The 16751-nt window shown below is 41.2% G+C and overlaps 1 protein-coding gene across 1 annotated transcript in view; it reads left to right on the top strand.

The window, feature by feature from the left end:
* SCD5 (stearoyl-CoA desaturase 5) overlaps window positions 1-16751 on the top strand; it is a 163135-nt gene that overhangs the window by 94970 nt on the left and 51414 nt on the right. The window contains exon 2 of the mRNA XM_045819956.1: window positions 802-932. Within this exon, the coding sequence (XP_045675912.1) occupies window positions 802-932 (131 nt within the window). The remainder of the gene's footprint in view (window positions 1-801; window positions 933-16751) is intronic.

Raw genomic sequence — 16751 nt, 5'->3', positions numbered from 1 at the left:
CTGTAGGTGTCATGGGTCTCTGGCAGAGACTTTAGAACCAGGCTAACTTGAGTTTATATGCAGGATTCAACTCTCAGAGATCCAGTTCCTCAACTGTAAAATGATTAAAATTATCCAATAACACAGGTTAGAGATAATAATAAGCTCCACTGTAGGGTGGCTTTTAAAAAATTCCTCATCTGGCCATCTTTGCCAGCCCTCGTCATAGTGATGGATTAAGTGAGGATCTCTAGAAGACAAATCTCAGTTGTCCCTGATGTCAGTTTTCTCTTACTGGTCCTGGGCCAGACTTCTTTGCTTTTTGATCTGGCCCTATTTCCTCCAAACCAAGATCTGTGGAGCCATGATAACATGGAGCCATCTAATGGGCATATTAGATTTGGAAATATGCTCTTCATATAACTCGTCTTGACATGGGTGCCAATTAATTGGCAACAGAGATCAATCTCAGCTCCAACGAGAGTGGACTTGTAAGACTGAATTATAAATGCACACTAATATAGTTGTGATTTTTGCATCAAGACTGGCAAGAAATCTTAGCAAATAAAAGATTTGTTTGGTATAGAAAAAATGATGTTCAAAAGTCAAAGTTTCTTGGGAAAGTTCTCTCCACTTCTGTCTGGTACTAGAAATCTACAAATCAATAAAAAGTCTGCATTTTCCCCAAATTACTGATTCTTCACATTGCAGATTCTTCCCCTGATACCAATTCACCTGGGTCCCTCTTCAGGAAGAAAAAGGCATGGGGTGTTTAAAAGCTTGATGACATCTGCTGACATTCTCCTTGCTTGTGTCTTGCAGCCTACTTCTGCTTCCTCCTGACTGCTCTGGGTGTGACAGCTGGTGCCCATCGCTTGTGGAGCCACAGGTCCTATAAGGCCAAGCTGCCTCTGAGGATATTTCTGGCTGTCGCCAACTCCATGGCTTTTCAGGTGGGGATGGAGTGGACATTCCTCCACATACATTCTAGGCTCAGTGTTCAGGCCCCAAGCACTCCCTACCTGTCCCAAGTTTTATCTCCTTGCAGTTTTTACATACTATCAAATGTCACCTGGGTACTTTGTGGCTCAAGACATGCTGAACTCCAGAGGAGGAAAGGAGATTCCTCCCTCCAGAATTCATGCCCCAAATGTGCCCTGGAACCCACCACAGCTGCCTAGCTCTAATGAGAGCCAAGTTCGGTATGCTGAGTATGCTGTATGCTATTGCATTTGATCCTTGCACTGACCCCATGGGTTAGGTGTTACGTGTCTTCCCATTTCATGGATGAGGGAACTAAGGCTTAATGAAGTTAAAGAATGTACTCAAATTATATGACTAAAGAAATGAACCTTCTAGGATAGGCAAATGTCGGTCTGATACAAAGCCATTATTTCTACAAAACATGTTCCTGAAGCCACCCTCTAAGTTTGCAGTGGAAGTTCTATTCAATATGGAGTTGGAAGACTCAGGATTTGAATCTGATGGTTGCTAGCTGTGAATTGCTTACTCATCTTCAGTTTTTTTTTATTTGTAAAAGTACAGATGTGAGTTCACTCCCAAAGTTGTTATGAAACCATTAAAAATTACAAGGAGCTATATATAAAAATGTAAGACAGGATCACCACTGCACTGGGTTGGGCTGTGTCTTCAGGACTACTCTAGTCCTATACATGTCCCACCATCTTGGTTACTTTCTGAGCTGCTGGAATTTTGGATTGATCATGGATCTCTGTTTTTTTCAGGCAGAGTGGGAACAACTTGTTTTCAAAGTTTTTGCCCATATATGAGTGCAGATGATTCCAGACCCTGTGATTTTTCACCCATTGGGAAGAAATGGCAATTCCCAAAAGTGCTTTAGGGTCAAAGGAAACAAGTGACCCAGGATCCCCTCTGTGACCCTCAGACATGGGAGTCATGTGACCACCTCTGCACTGGGCCTCATATCCCTACAAGACAGCCTGACCCTAAGCATTTCTCTAAGCTGCCCTTGTATCTAAGAATACAAATCCCTTTTCCAGGCTTCCCTCCTGCAGTTTGAAAGCAGATATGATCTAACACAACGGATCACCATGGGAACACAATTCAGATTCTGTATACCTATTGGTTATAATTCAACCACATTTGGGAATTAGAATCAGGGGCCAAGGGGAAAAGCTGTTTGTAGGCAGAGGAGTCACTGGAGCCTCCTGGTTGCATGCTTTGTTTGCCACTGGCATCGTGACCTACACCGCACTTCCTTTTGACTTCAGCCATCTTGGCTCAGTGTTACGCTCTGTTCATCATGACAAGAAGTTACGATAATGATAATTTAGAAACTCATTGACTTAGGTCTTATATGCTGTTTAGGACTTAATTCAGTAACTTTCATTTATTTCATTCAAGCAATTTATTATTTTTAGCCACCAATTACACATTTGTATGGTTATAAAGCACCTCTATTGGAATTTTTCCCAACATCAATAACTTGAAATTGAGAGCATAAACCTTTTTTCCCAGTGATACTTTGTTAATAACTCAATTTTTGAGAATATAAGTTTCCTTAACAAAACATCCCATAATAGAACATCACATGGCGATTTTAAATTTACTTTGGGGAGAAAGTACATTGTAGACCCGGGCCCTGGAATAAATTCTTGGCTCTGACATTTGCTAACTCTGGGCCTTTGTGCAAGCCTCTGTTCCTTTATAAGCAAAGGAGTGGGATAATACTACTTACCTCACAGAGTCGTTGGGGGGATGAAATAAGGAACAAAAAGTACACAGATTGTGAAGTACCCAGAGGCAGTCAGTGAATATCGTTCCCCCCTTCTATGTTAGAATTGGCACACCGCCTCATTCATTTCTGTATTTTAGTGCTTTTGATATGGAAAGCACTCAATGATTATTTGTTAAATGAATTAATATTTTTAAAGCATTTTTAGAAATCATCAAATTTGAACTATGCCTACATCTTCCAGGGCCACAAATATTTATTGAGCCCCTGTTATGTAGCAGGCACTGAGCTAAACACAGTGGGTTTAATGATTAGCAAATACAGCCACCACCCTTGCCCTCATGGAGCCTTCTGTCTACTGGGATATTAGAATTCCCACAGTTTCCCAGTGGAAATGTCAGTGCTCCGTGGGCCTGGGGTTTTAAAACAATGTCATTTAGAATGTAAGATCAACATAGGGTCAACTCCCATGTAATGTGTAACTGTCAGAGGGGAAGAGTGCAGTCAATCCAGATCACTTAACTTCAGGAAGAAAACCACCTGGGAATGTAAAAATGTGCTGTGATCTGCCAGTCTAAGGCATGACCTATATATCCCTGACTCAATGTAGAGCCATTGATTTAGTTTCCCTTTGATGTCCCCCTGGGTTTTTAAAGATAGTTTCAAGGGTTCTCTTCTGCTTTCTTTCATCAGAATGGTCATGCCTTTGGCCACAATGGAAAAATGGCAAGGTTAGCTCTGAGGATCATCATCAGGGCTTTTGCTAGATGCTGCAAACAAGATCTCGATCATCAAAAACAATCTTCTAAAAATTGGGACTGAAGCATTTGAAATTCCCTTTTCGTCTTTATTTTGTAGAGGAGGTATGTGCTGGGCGGAGGGCAGTAGTGGGGAAAGATTTTCAGCTCTACTTTTAGTCTGAAAAGATGTCTCTCTGCTGTTGTCTTTGGGTTTTCCTAGAGACTTCTTCTTAAATAGGGATTAAGGCCTTCAGTTCTCTCCATTGAAAATCCCGTTATTATGCAGGAGCCCTATTAATGTGGAGGACTCTATAGTCCTACAGTTAGGTTTTAGTCTTCGTGGTGAGCCCGTTGGGTATTTCCCTTCCCACAGGCAGTCAGGCTTTGATAAAACTCAGTTGATAGGCCCTGATAGGATAGTTTCTCTTGAAGACAGATCTTGCTAAAGAAAAGAGACAGCTCTCCACAGAGCTTGAGTTTCAAAATGGTTACATTTCCTTTTCCTGCCAGAAGAGCAAGGGGATTTTCCTTAGCTATCATGGTGAGAACTTGGTGGGGCTTCTGGAGGTAAAATTCCTGAATGTGCAGAGCCCTCTAGGACCAGGCACTCTAGGAGTTTCTAATTCTCAAGCTTGTCCACAATAATTCATCGACTAAAGTAATTCATCAGTTAAAGTTTAAAGAATTCCTACCCATTCCAGCTTTTGCTCCCGGGCCTCTGCTTATAGTAGGCTGTGATTCTCTGTTGCTGGCTATTTGTCCTTCTAGATTTGGGGGCTGCAGTTTGCCTGTGACCTCACTTCTCTGATGGACTTAATAGACTTGTTGATTTTCAGTTTATTTGGCATTTTTTTTCTTGTTGTGAGGGTAGGAGTTACTATTTCCAAGCTCTTTGCAAATCAGACAGAAAGTGGAAGTTATAGTATGATCTGTGAATATGTCATGTAGATCACATGGTCATGGGCCATGAACTTTGGCAGGTATATAACAACAAAAACAATAACAATTTTTGAGTGCTAACCACCTACCAGCATTTCACTAAACACGTTAGCTATCTGACAATACTCTACAAAGTAGATACTGTTATTGTCCTCATATGATAGGCAATATCAGTAAAATTGAAAGAGGCTACTATATAATCTGACCAAGGACATTCAGATTTAAGTAGCAGAAGGGGGATTCAAGTGCAGGCAGCTTGACTCAGAGGTCACCCTTTCACTGATGCTCTAACGCCTGTCCCAGCATGAAAGTGTGCATTTATTCTTTCATTTGGCAAATACACACATGCTAAATATTGCTTCCTGCACTGGAGAATGAGACAGACATGCTCCCTGTCCTCATAATGTGTACTTTTATATTGCAGGGGGAGAGAGAGCAAATAAATAAGTAAGCAAAAGAACGTGAAGAATTTAAACACAGTGATATGATGAAGGGTAAGAGAGAGGCAGCTTCTTTAGAGAGGACAGTCAGGAAAGACCTTGCTGAACAGGTAACATTAGAACTGAGACCAGAGGGAGAGAACAGGTCGGGGAAGAGCATTCCAGACAGAAGGAGGAGCCAGAGCAAAGTGAGAACAAGGATGGTGAGTTCAAGGAAGAGAAGAATGGCCAGTATGGCTGGTCCACTTGAGAGTGGGAGATGGTCAGAGAAGAAAGAGGCCAGAAAGGGGAACAGGGGCCACACCAGTGCAGGACTGTCAGGCATAGCAAAGACTTTCATATTGTTTTAAAAGCCATAGAGAGGCACTGCAAGATTTTAGTCAGAGGAGTGATGTGGCCTAATATATTCCGATGGCACAAGGAAGCCTCAGAATAGTCATGAGAGGCCAGAGATTTTTGTGCCAGATTCGGGCTCATAGAGCAGCCCCCACCTCTGGGTCTCTGTAGGCGTGCACATCAAGGAGGGAGACTTGGCCATGAGGCAATGCTGTTGAGGATGGCTGGGGCATTAGCAGCAGCGTGCAGTAGCCATTGGTTAAGAGAACAAAATGCCAACTGGAACACTACTGCAGGCTCCAGAATCCATAACCTTACTGGAGGTCTGCATGGGCTCCATTGCTCACTGCAGGCATCCTGTTTCAGTGTCTGTCGCCTTCCCCAACCACAAGCCTAAGCTTCAGAGGTACAGCCTTTCTTTGGCATAACCAGGTTTGCCTTCCTCTTTCCAGAATGGGTGGATGTTGTTGGTTTCCTCCTCCTGTGTAAACAAGCAGCACTAAAAGTGGCCCTGACCTTGAAGCCCTGAGAAGCCTTCTTGGTGTGGTTTTGGAAGATAGCTTGCATGCCAAGCTTCACAATGTCTCCTTCCACAGCATTTTGCCCTCCTGGCACATTTGGAAGTCAAGTGGAAAAAACAAATAGCTTGGCCATCTTTGAGCAATTTCTCTGCTCATGATAATGGTGATTTATGGATTCATTAAAGCATTCTTGTTATACATACTGCTCTCTAACTCCAGATTGGCAGTACTGGTGGAGACTCTAACAGATGACTGGGTGGAGGTGGGAGGTTGTATGTCAGAGAGAGAGGGAGAGAGAGGGAGAGAGAGAAACTCTCTTGAGGCTGCTGCAGGAGGCACACAGTATTTTGGCATTTTCTTTCTATGTTTACCTGGCAGGATTAACTACACTTCCTGCCAATAAAAATATACCTTTTAAGATAGAGATTGACATGGCCCCAGCCTCCTAAAATGCCTCACTTCCTTCTTTGTTGTGGATGTAGGTCAGTGAAAGCAGGTGAGAGGAGTGAAATCACCTCAAAGGAATGAAAGGTGATAGCCTGAGGTGGCCTGGGAAAAGCAAGCAGTTCTATACTCAGACACATCAACCCGTAGGGCTGGCTGTCTCTCGTGTTCCCCTCCACAAACATGGCAGAAACTTTGCAGCTGTTACCTCTTTGTACAACATTTGTATTCCCTTAGCATTTCAAGATGATTACATTTTAGTAAACAAAAAAGATATATACTTTAAAAGCACACAGAGAGTTTTTATGTAAAGAAATACTTGATAAAGTAGAGGGTATTTTTATAAACAAATAGCTCCCAGATTTTGTTTGTTAATATGGCTCCACATCTATACTGAAAGAAAGGTCCACTTGTTTAAGATGAATTCTCCTGTAGTCCTGTTAATTTGGAAGCTATTCTGAAACACTTTCAAGCTGAATGTTTCATTCTGCCTTCTTTTCATAAAGATCTTCAGAAGCGCTCCGACAGGACATCCCTTTCACTCTGTGCTCTCCCCTGCCAATCTCTTCCTTTCATAGAAGCACAGAGGTTGGAGATGGGGTTCCGTAGAAGCCAAGTCTCATCACTTTTCTAACAACTGAAGAAACTAAGGCCCAAATACCTGCTCTTATTTTTGTTTTATTTTCTCACATTACCTCCAAATATGTTTATAAGATTGAAGGAGCCTGTGTTGCAGAGCAATTCCTTGACAAGCTATTTCTTCCTGTACCTGCCACCAACCATTTGGTCTGCGGTAGCAGTTGTCACTGCTTATTCTTTTCCATTGCTCTCCTGCCAGACACTGTGACGTTGCTGCTTTCTAGGTTTTCCAACCCACTGATTATCGTGCATTTTGGATAATTTTTCTCCCAGCTGCCTTCATTTGCATTTTTCCTAAATCAAACCTCATTGTGATAATTTCTGTTCATATTTCTAACCTCTTTAGATACATCTGTTCTCAAAGATGTCTGCAGCAACTCTTAATTTGGTACCAACCAACAATATTATTAACAAAATGTGCACACCATGTTCCCAGTCATTAGTGAAGATACTAAAGAAAACTACGAGATCTAACAGATACATTGGAGCCTCCATTCATTGCCTCCCTGCCCCTCTTTCCTCTCCTCATCTTTCCTCTCCTCCCCATTAGATTTTGAGCTGGTTTTCTTTTTCTTTTTTAAAAGATTTTATTTATTTATTTTAAGAAAGAGGGGAAGGGAGGGAGAAAGAGAGGAAGAGAACTATCGATCGCTTCCCTCTTGTACTCAACCCAACCAGGTAGCAAACTTGCAACCAGTGAGGTTTCACTTTTTAGGTCGGCACCCAACCAACTGAGCTACACCAGGGAAGGCTTGAGCTGTTTTTCATCTCTGGTCCTTGTTTATCAGAGTTCAGGCTTTTCATTCCTTTTGTCTAGTTCCTGGTAGCGCCAGCTGCAGGTCTTGTCACAGGAATGATTCAGGGATACTATTTTACATACTTTTATTAAGCTGCAGAGATACAATAGCTGTGGGAGTCATTGAATCAACCATTTTAATTAATGTTAAAGTTCACAGAATTTCATATACTGGACGAAATTTGTAGTCTCTATTAAAAATATATATTTTATTGATTATACTATTATATTTGTCCCAGTTTTTCCCCCTTTGCCCCTCTCTACCTGGTACTGCCATTCCTTCCAGCAGTACCCACTGCCTTAGTTCATGTCCATGGGTCATGCATATAAGTTCTTTGGCTCCTCCATGCCTATACTATTCTTAACATCCTCTTGTCTATTTTATGCCTACCAATTCGTGCTTCATAATCCTTGCGCCTTTCCCCCATTCTCCTCCTTCCACCTCCCAAATGGTAACCCTCTAAATGATCTCCATTCCTATGATTCTGTTCCTATACTGCTTGTTTGCTTAGTTTGTTATTTGGATTCAGTTATTGATAGATGTTAATTTATTGCCATTTTACTGTTCATCATTTTGATCTTTTTCTTAGGTAAGTCCCCTTAACATTTCATATAATAATGGCTTGGTAATGATGAACTCCTTTAGTTTTACCCTATCTGAGAAGCATTTTATCGATCCTTCCATTCTAAATGATAGCTTTGCTGAATAGAGTAATCTTGGACGTAGGTCCTTGCATTTCATGACTTTGAATAATACTTTGCCAGTCCCTTCCAGCCTGTAAGGTTTCTTTTGAGAAATCAGCTGACAGTCTGATGGGAACTCCTTTGGAGGTAACACTATCCTTTTCTCTTGTTGCTTTTAAGACACTCTCTTTATCTTAAACTTCAGTATTTTCATTATGATGTGTCTTGGTGTGCTCCTCTTTGAGTCTGTCTTGTTTGGGACTCTGTGCTTCCTGGACTTGTATGTCTATTTCTTTCAACAAATTAGGGTTTCGTTCATTATTTCTTCATATAAGTTTTCAATTTCTTGCTCTTCCTCTTCTCCTCTGGCACCCTTATGATTCAGATGTTGGTACATTCAAAGTTGTCCCAGAGGTTCCTCAGCCTATCCTCATTTTTTTAATGCTTTTTTCTACTTGCTGTTCTGATTCAATGCTTTTTCCATCCTTATATTTCAAATAATTGATTTGATTCTCAGCTTCATCCCCTCCACTGTTGGTTCCCTATAGATTTTTCTTTATTTCACTTAATGCAACCTTCATTTCTGCCTGGGTCTTTTTTATGCTATTGAAGTACCCAAGGAGTTCCTGGAGCATCCTGATAACCAATGTTTTAAACTGTGCATGTGATAGGTTTCTTATCTTTATTTCGTTTAGGTTTTTTTCTGGATTTTTGTTCTGTTCTTTCATTTGGGCCATAGTTCTTTGTCTCTTCATTTTGGTAGCCTCCCTGTGTTTGTTTCTGTGTATTAGGTAGAGCTGCTTTGACTTCCTGCCTTAGTAGCATGACCTATTGTAGAAATGTGCACCCATAAGTTGTATGGTGTGCAGGTTTGGGTAATTGCCAGGGTGGGGAAACCATTGTCACTGCTCTGTGGTTCTGTGTGGGGGAGGGCTCAGAGAGGGGACAATGCCACAGCCTGGCCTCTGGAGTTTTGCCTGGCAGGAAGCTATCTCCTGGCACCCTCCCTGTTGCCAGTCACTTTACTTTCTCCCCATATGCTACTGGTGCCCTTCCAGCTATTACCCTGGTGTTGAATCCTAAAGGGAGTGGGTCTGCGTGAGTTCTAAGTCCATTGTAGGCCCTTTAAGAGGAGTCTCTTGAGAATCCCGCAGTTTCTTCCCCCACTCCAGTCTCCACTGGTTTTTACTGACAGAACTCATCAGAACTTATCTTCTTGGTGATGGAACCCTGGGCTGGTGGTCTGGCCTGGGGCTGACATCCCTTGTCTCAAGTTATCCCTCCCAATGTTTATCCATCCACACCTGGATGTCAGACTGACCACTCCCTTCTTGGCACCTCTCCACTTCTCCACACCTCTCCATGTCCCTGCCCCTCCTACCCTTCTGGATGAATGTGGCTTCTTTAAATCTTTGGTTGTTGGACTTCCACACAGCTTGATTTTCTGACAATTCTGGGTGATATTTGTTTTGTACTCTAGTTGTATTTTTTGCTATATTTGTGCAAGAAGGCCAGGCCTGTTTACCTACACCTCCACCTTGGCCAAAGTCTAACATTTGTAGTCTTGCTTTTAAAAACATATAAAAGTTAGACACATCTGATCATTTTCATCTTATATTGACTCTTTTGTAAAAGATTTTATTTATTTTTATTCTTAAAATTATTTATTATTTATTTTTAGAGAGAGAGGAAGTGAGGGAGAAAGAGAGAGAGAAACATTGATGTGAGAGAGAAACATCAATTGGCTGCCTCTCACACATGCCCCAACTGGGGACCAGGCCCACAAGGCATGTATCCTGACTGGAGTGGAAGTGGTGACCCTTCATGCTACAGAACAGTACCCAAGCAACTGGGTTATATCAGCCAGGGCTATTTATTTATTTTTAGAGAGAGATGAAGGGAGGGAGAAAGAGAGGGAGAGAAACATCAATTGGTTGCATCTCACATGCCCCCAGTCAGGGACCTGGCCCACAACCCAGTCATGCGCCCTGACTGGGTATTGAACCTGGCCACTTTTGATTTGTGAGACAACACGCAATCCACTGAGCCACACTAGTCAGGACCTATCAACTCTTCTATAGCTTTTTGTGTAAATCTGCTGGTTAATTCTCTCTGTATGTAGAGACGCATAAACCACTTGTGAGGAACACAGGAGATGTATAAGAAATGGCCCATGTCATGAGGCGCTTATGACCTGATAGATCTGTTTAGACTTTAGTGTAATAAGTAGGGACCTTCATAAAACAATGTGGATTAAATTGCTCAAAAGCTTCATACTGACTCTTGTGGCTGCAGAGATGTGAATAGAATATGGTATGAGGATAAAGTGTAATGCAGAAGGAGGGTTTTTAGTTGAAACTTGAAAGGTAGAAAGGAATAAGGAGGAAACACTTGAACACAGGTATAGAGAGAGGAATGACCATGACATACTGTATGGGTCCCTACATCGTACAGAATAAGTCTGAATGAAGAAGGATACTGATGGGGTATAGTGTGTTGCAAATCCAGGTACCTGCACTACTCTCTCACTAGATGTCTCTCACGCTTCTCAAAATCAATGTGCCCAAGGCCGCATTTGTGGCTCTCCCCTCTCCCCCAAAACTACTTTTCTCCAATTTTCCCCACTGGAAATCTGTGTCAAATCTGTTTCTCAATTTTCCTAATCATCCCTCATTCAGTCTGTCAGCCAATCTTTTCTACTGCTAAATTATACCTTGAACCTGCGTACTTCTCATCTCTGCCATCCTCAAATCCAAGCCGTGATTGTTTCTTGCCTAGATTACTGCACAAGCCTCGTAAACTGGTCTTCCTCCTTCAACACTTGCCTCTTTCCATACTGTAGCCAGACAGAGCTTATTGAAAATTAAACCACTGTTTGACAAGAATAAAAAATCTTTCAGTGGCTTAATGTTGCATTTGGAATGAAATCTAGCCTTTTTATTGTGGCCTAGGAGGCCCTGCATGATCAGGCTTTTGCTCACCAATACAGATTCCCCCGCAAGTGGGTGTCCTTCCTTACAGTTCTGACACTAACCACTCAGACAAGTGTCAGATCCCACAAGTTAAAGCCTCAGTGCATCCTGCCCTTATGTGACTGCCCCTGCTTCTGATGCCAGCCACCATGGGGTCTCTATGCTACCTGTACCTTGTACTGACCGGCTACAAATTTAGAGGTTCCCACAGTTCTTCAGGCTTAGTAATTTGGAAGAACAACTCAGAGAACTCAAGGAAGTTATACTTACTATTACACTTTTATTATAAAGGATACAAATCAGGACCAACACACCGGACAGGGTGTGAGAGGATCCCTCACACAGAGCTTTCTCGCCCTCTCTCCGGGGAGTCAGGGTGGCCATCCCCCTGAACATCAGTGTGCTCATCGTCCAGGAAGCTCCTCCAACACTCAGTGTCCAGAGTTTTCACTGCACAGGTGTGATTGATTAGATCACTGGTCATGTGATTGACCTCAGTCTCCATTCCCCTTGCCCTCCCAAAGTGCCAACTCTCTAATTACATGGTTGGTTTTTCTAGTGACCAGCCCAGATCCTAAAGCTATCTAGGGGCCTCATTAGCAAAATAAAGACACTCCTATCACTCAGGAAATTCCAATGTTTTTTGAAGTTCTGTACCAGAAACCACCAAGGACTAAGACCAGATATATTCTTTATTATACCACTTCATCTTGAGCCACTCTTGCCCTGGCTCCATGCACCAAACACGCTGGACTTCTCTTAGTTCCTGGACCCCGTCAAGTCCATCCCTCTACCCGAGACAATGCCCTTCTTCTTCCTTCAATCCTAACTGACTCTTCTTAACCTGATTAGAAAGTCCTTGCCTTGCTCAATGTCTTCCTTGTTACTCCACATACTCATTTGCATCAACCCCAGTCTGAAATGATGTTAACTTCATTTACTTCATGTTGGTCTCCATAAAATATAAAGTCCTTGGGGATAAAACCTTGATTGTCTTGTTCCTTCTTTATCTCCTAGCACATATGAACAGTCAGGAAATATTTGTCAAATTAAAGAATGGAGTGGGAAAGATAAGATTAGGCCAGTTGAAGCTCTTTGCCAAGAAGGCGTGTTTAGACTTGACGAGAAAAGTAATAATAGAGAGGTTTTTAGATAATAAGCAAGAGGATGATAAGTATTTGGGGAGTATAGTCTCAGTATACCAAATGCATCACAGAGGGGAAAGGACTAGAGGCAGGAGACATTACAAGGCTATTACAGGAATCCATGTCAACTGATAAAAGCCTGAACAAGGAGAATGGAAAGAGAAAATCTGAGATTTTTCAAGAAAGATGTCCTTGACATTTTTCTTCCTAGTTCTAACTCTTTATTTTTAAATAACTTAAAACTTACAAAATGTTGCAAAAATACCATTGAAGAACTCTTGTATACCTTCACTCAAATTCACTAATTGTAAATATATTGCTTCATTTGCTTTTTTATTGTCTTTTTCTCTCCATATGTGTATACATTCTCCTATGTAATTTTTATAAGTTATAAATACCATGCCTCTTCATCCCTAAATACTTCAGTGTGTATTTTCTAATAGGAAAGACATTTCACATGAACACAGTACATGTACAAAATTAGAAAATTTAATGTTGATACAATACCTTAGCCAGGAGCCTAGTCCAGAAACCAATTCAGGATCCTATATTACCATTTATAATGTCTCTTTATTCCTGTTTCATCTGAAATAACTTGCCAATCTTTCTTTGATTTTATGACATTGACATTTTTTAAATGTACAGACCACTTATCTTGTAAAATGCTCCTCATTTTTGGTCTGTTCACATTTCCTCATAACTACACAGATTGTATGTTTTTGGCAGGAATGCTACATCAATGATCTTGTGTCCTGAGCATAAAACAAGAGGCACATGATTATCACTTTGTGATATTATTGCTGCTATAAACTTCGATCACTTGTTTAAAGAGGTATCTACCTGGTTTTTCAGTGTAAGATTACAATATTCTCCCTTAAAATTAATGAATAATTTATGCTGAGATACTGTGAGTTATGTAAATACTTTTCTTCATTAACCTTTTACCCAGTAGTTTTAGCATACATTGGTAATTCTTGCTTGTATCAGTTATTGCCATGACACCTGCTAAATGATGATTTTCTAACTCTATAATTTCTTCTAGATTTTTAAAGAAGATTTTATTTATTTAATTTTAGAGAGAGGGAGGGAGGGAGAAAGAGAGGGAAAGAAACATCAATGTGTGATTGCCCCTTGCATGCCCCCTACTGGGGACCTGGCCTGCAGTGAGGCATGTGCCCTGACTGGGAATCAAACAGCAACCCTTTGATTTGCAGGCTGGCAATCAATCCACTGAGCCACACCAGCCAGAACAATTTTCTACGTTTGTTGATTAGCATTTCACATAAGTATGTATGTATGTATGGATGTATGTATTTACTATGGGCTCATAGATAATTTTTTCCTTTTTTTAAAGTACTTTTATTGATTATGCTATTATAGTTTTCCCAACTTTTTCTCCCTTTATCCCCCCACTGCCCTGCCCCTCCTACCCTCCAGCATCCCCCCACTTCGTTCATGTCCATGGGTTGTACATATAAGTTCTTTGAGTCCTCAGTTTCCTATAACATTTTTTATCTCTCCCCGTCTATTTTATGCCTATTAATTATGCTTCTTCTTCCCTGTACCTTTTTCCCCCTATTCTTCCCTTCCCGCTCCCCACTGAAATCCCTCCATGTGATGTCCATTTCTCTGATTCTGTTTCTGTTCTAGTTGTTTGCCTAGTTGTTGATAGTTGGTTCATTTGTTGATAGTTGTGAGTTTGTTGTCATTTTACTGTTCATGGTTTTGATCTTTTTCTTAGATAAGTCCCTTTAACATTTCATATAATAAAGGCTTGGTGATGGACTCCTTTAACTTGACCTTATCTGAGAAGCACTTTATCTGCCCTTTCATCCTAAATGAAAGGCTTGCTGAATAGAGTAATCTTGGATTGCCTTTCATGATTTTGAATACTTCTTTCCAGCCCCTTCTTGCTTGCAAGATTTGTTTTGAGAAATCAGCTGATAGCCTTATGGGCACCCCTTTGTAGGTAACTCTCTCCATTCCTCTTGCTGATTTTAGGATTCTCTCCTTATCTTTAATCTTGAGTAACTTAATGATGATGTGCCTTGATGTGTTCCTCTTTGGGTCCAACTTCTTTGGGACTCTCTGGGCTTCCTGGACTTCCTGGAAGTCTATTTCCTTTGCCAGATTGGGGAAGTTTTTCTTCATTATTTGTTCAAATAAGTTTTCAATTTCTTGCTGTTGTTCTTCCCTTGCTGGCACCCCTATAATTCGGATATTGGAATGTTTCAGGTTGTCCTAGAGGTTCATAAGTCTCTTTTCACTTTTTTTAATTTTTGTTTCTTCATTCTGTTCAGGTTGGATATTTATTTCTTCCTTTTGTTCCAAATTGTTGATTTGAGTCCTGGTTTCCTTCCTGTCACTGTTAGTTCCCTGAATATTTTACTTTATTTCACTTTGGATATCTTCCATTTGTTTTTCATTTTTCAACCAAGCTCAATCAGATCTGTGAGCATTTTGATTACCAGGGCTTTAAATTCTCCATCAGATAGGCTGGCTATTTCCTCATCGCTTAACTTTCTTTCTGAAGTTTTGCTCTGTAATTTCGTTTGGGCGATATTTCTTTGTCTTTGGGCTCCTGATAAGTTGTAAGGGGGCGGGGCCTTAGGTATTCACCCAGGCAGGGCAACCCTCCTTGCGGTGCTCAGGCTATGGGGGATGGGCCAGAGAGGGAATAGTGCAATTTATCTGCTCATCTCTAGGTCTCTAGTGCACTTTCAGATGGACTCGCATGTGAGACTGGGAGTTTCTCCCATGGTAGCAACCGCCATATCAATTCTGAGTCTCAGTTTCCCCTTAAGTCAGCCCTGCCCACACAGCCCACAGCCCCACAGCTGCAGCCAGCCCCACCCACCCGGTCTGCTGCCTTGCCAAGGTTTTTCTCTCCCAGCTGGTCCTTGTGTTCCACCACCTCACTGGTCTGGTTGTTCTGACCGATTTTTTCTTCAACTCTTTGATTGTCAGAGTTCCATGCAGTTTGATTTTCTGGTGCTTCTGGTTGTTTATTGATTTTAGATTGGTTGTTGTCCTCCTTTTGGTTGTGCGAGGAACAAAGGGTTTCTACCTACGCCTCCATCTTGGCCAGAACCTAGATTCTTATTTATTAAATAGATTTTAGTCTATAACTGTTATATATCTTGATGCCCCAAATTATTAATCAAATTGCCCCAGTTTGTTAAGTGGAAGGCAATACAAATGGGCTCCTGTGTCCTTTTTGACTAGTTGCCATCATTTTTAGAGCAAATCCTTATTTTCTGGCATAACAAAGTATATCCAGTTCCTCTTGTGTTTTTCCTGCCCTAGTCCTGGTGTCTGCCATTTCACCAGAGTCCTCACTCTTTTTAAAACCAAGGGGAATGCTATTTAAAAACCAAAATCTGGGAGCAAGAGGAGTCCATTGCTACTGGGCTGTCATTGTTTTCTAGGCATTTTCTTTCCTGAAATTTTGACTTACCGAGTGAAGGAGATCTAGCTGAGGAGAATAGAACAATGCTCATATCACTGACCAAAAAACCCTCCAAAACCTAAACTGGCAAAATTCACAGATGGCCAATTTGTCTACCAAGAGGACTACCCAAGCCATTTTTAAAATGTGTGTTAAAAATGTGTTTTAATTTGAATAAAAGTTTTATTCAAATACATTCTCATTGTAAGATTTAATAAAAGAAAAGATGAACCATCCCTTTCCTTTTTTGCAATTTTTTAGGGTCAGCAAACACTTTTTTTTATTGTCACCCGATGACATTTTTTCATTGTTTTTAGAGAGAGAGGGAGTGGGGAAAAAAAAGAGAAACACCGATGTGTGAGAAAAACATCAATTGGTTGCCTTTCATAGGCTTCCTAATTGGGGATTGAACCTGCAACCTAGTTATGTGCCCTGACTGGGAATCAAACCCACAACCTTTTGGCGTATGGGACAGTGCTCCAGCCAACTGAGCCACACCAGTCATGCAGCAAACACTTTTTAAATCACTAAAGCTAGTTTTTTAGCACTTACCTAGCTCCTAAAACTCTGTAAGCTGAGGGCCATGTGAAGGCTGGGCAGCAGGTGGGGACTTGTTCTCCAGAGGCTACAGTTTGCCACATGGTGTAGACTGCTGCCAGGTCCTTTGGGGACTTTCCGGGTTCTTCTTATGCATTGTCAGTGTTATGGGGGGAAAATCAGTGCTGACCTAGTATGAACAATGGGGAAAGCACCGAATGTTCTTCACTACTTGGCTATGTGTTTTTTTTTTCTGTTTTACCCTGATTTGTCATATTCTTTTATTTATTTATTTTTTATTGAATGTTGGCATCTGAACTGCAAGAGGTTATATTCAGTCCCCAGAAACTCAGATAAACTTTATTTCAAATGAGCCTTACGGTCACTGGAGAGTAGAGACAGCCATGTCTTTCTC

This window comes from Phyllostomus hastatus, unplaced genomic scaffold (genome assembly GCF_019186645.2).
Source record: "Phyllostomus hastatus isolate PE091 unplaced genomic scaffold, TTU_PhHast_1.1 phas_scaffold_39, whole genome shotgun sequence".
Classification (NCBI taxonomy): domain Eukaryota; kingdom Metazoa; phylum Chordata; class Mammalia; order Chiroptera; family Phyllostomidae; genus Phyllostomus; species Phyllostomus hastatus.
This window is presented reverse-complemented; position numbering and strand designations above follow the sequence as displayed.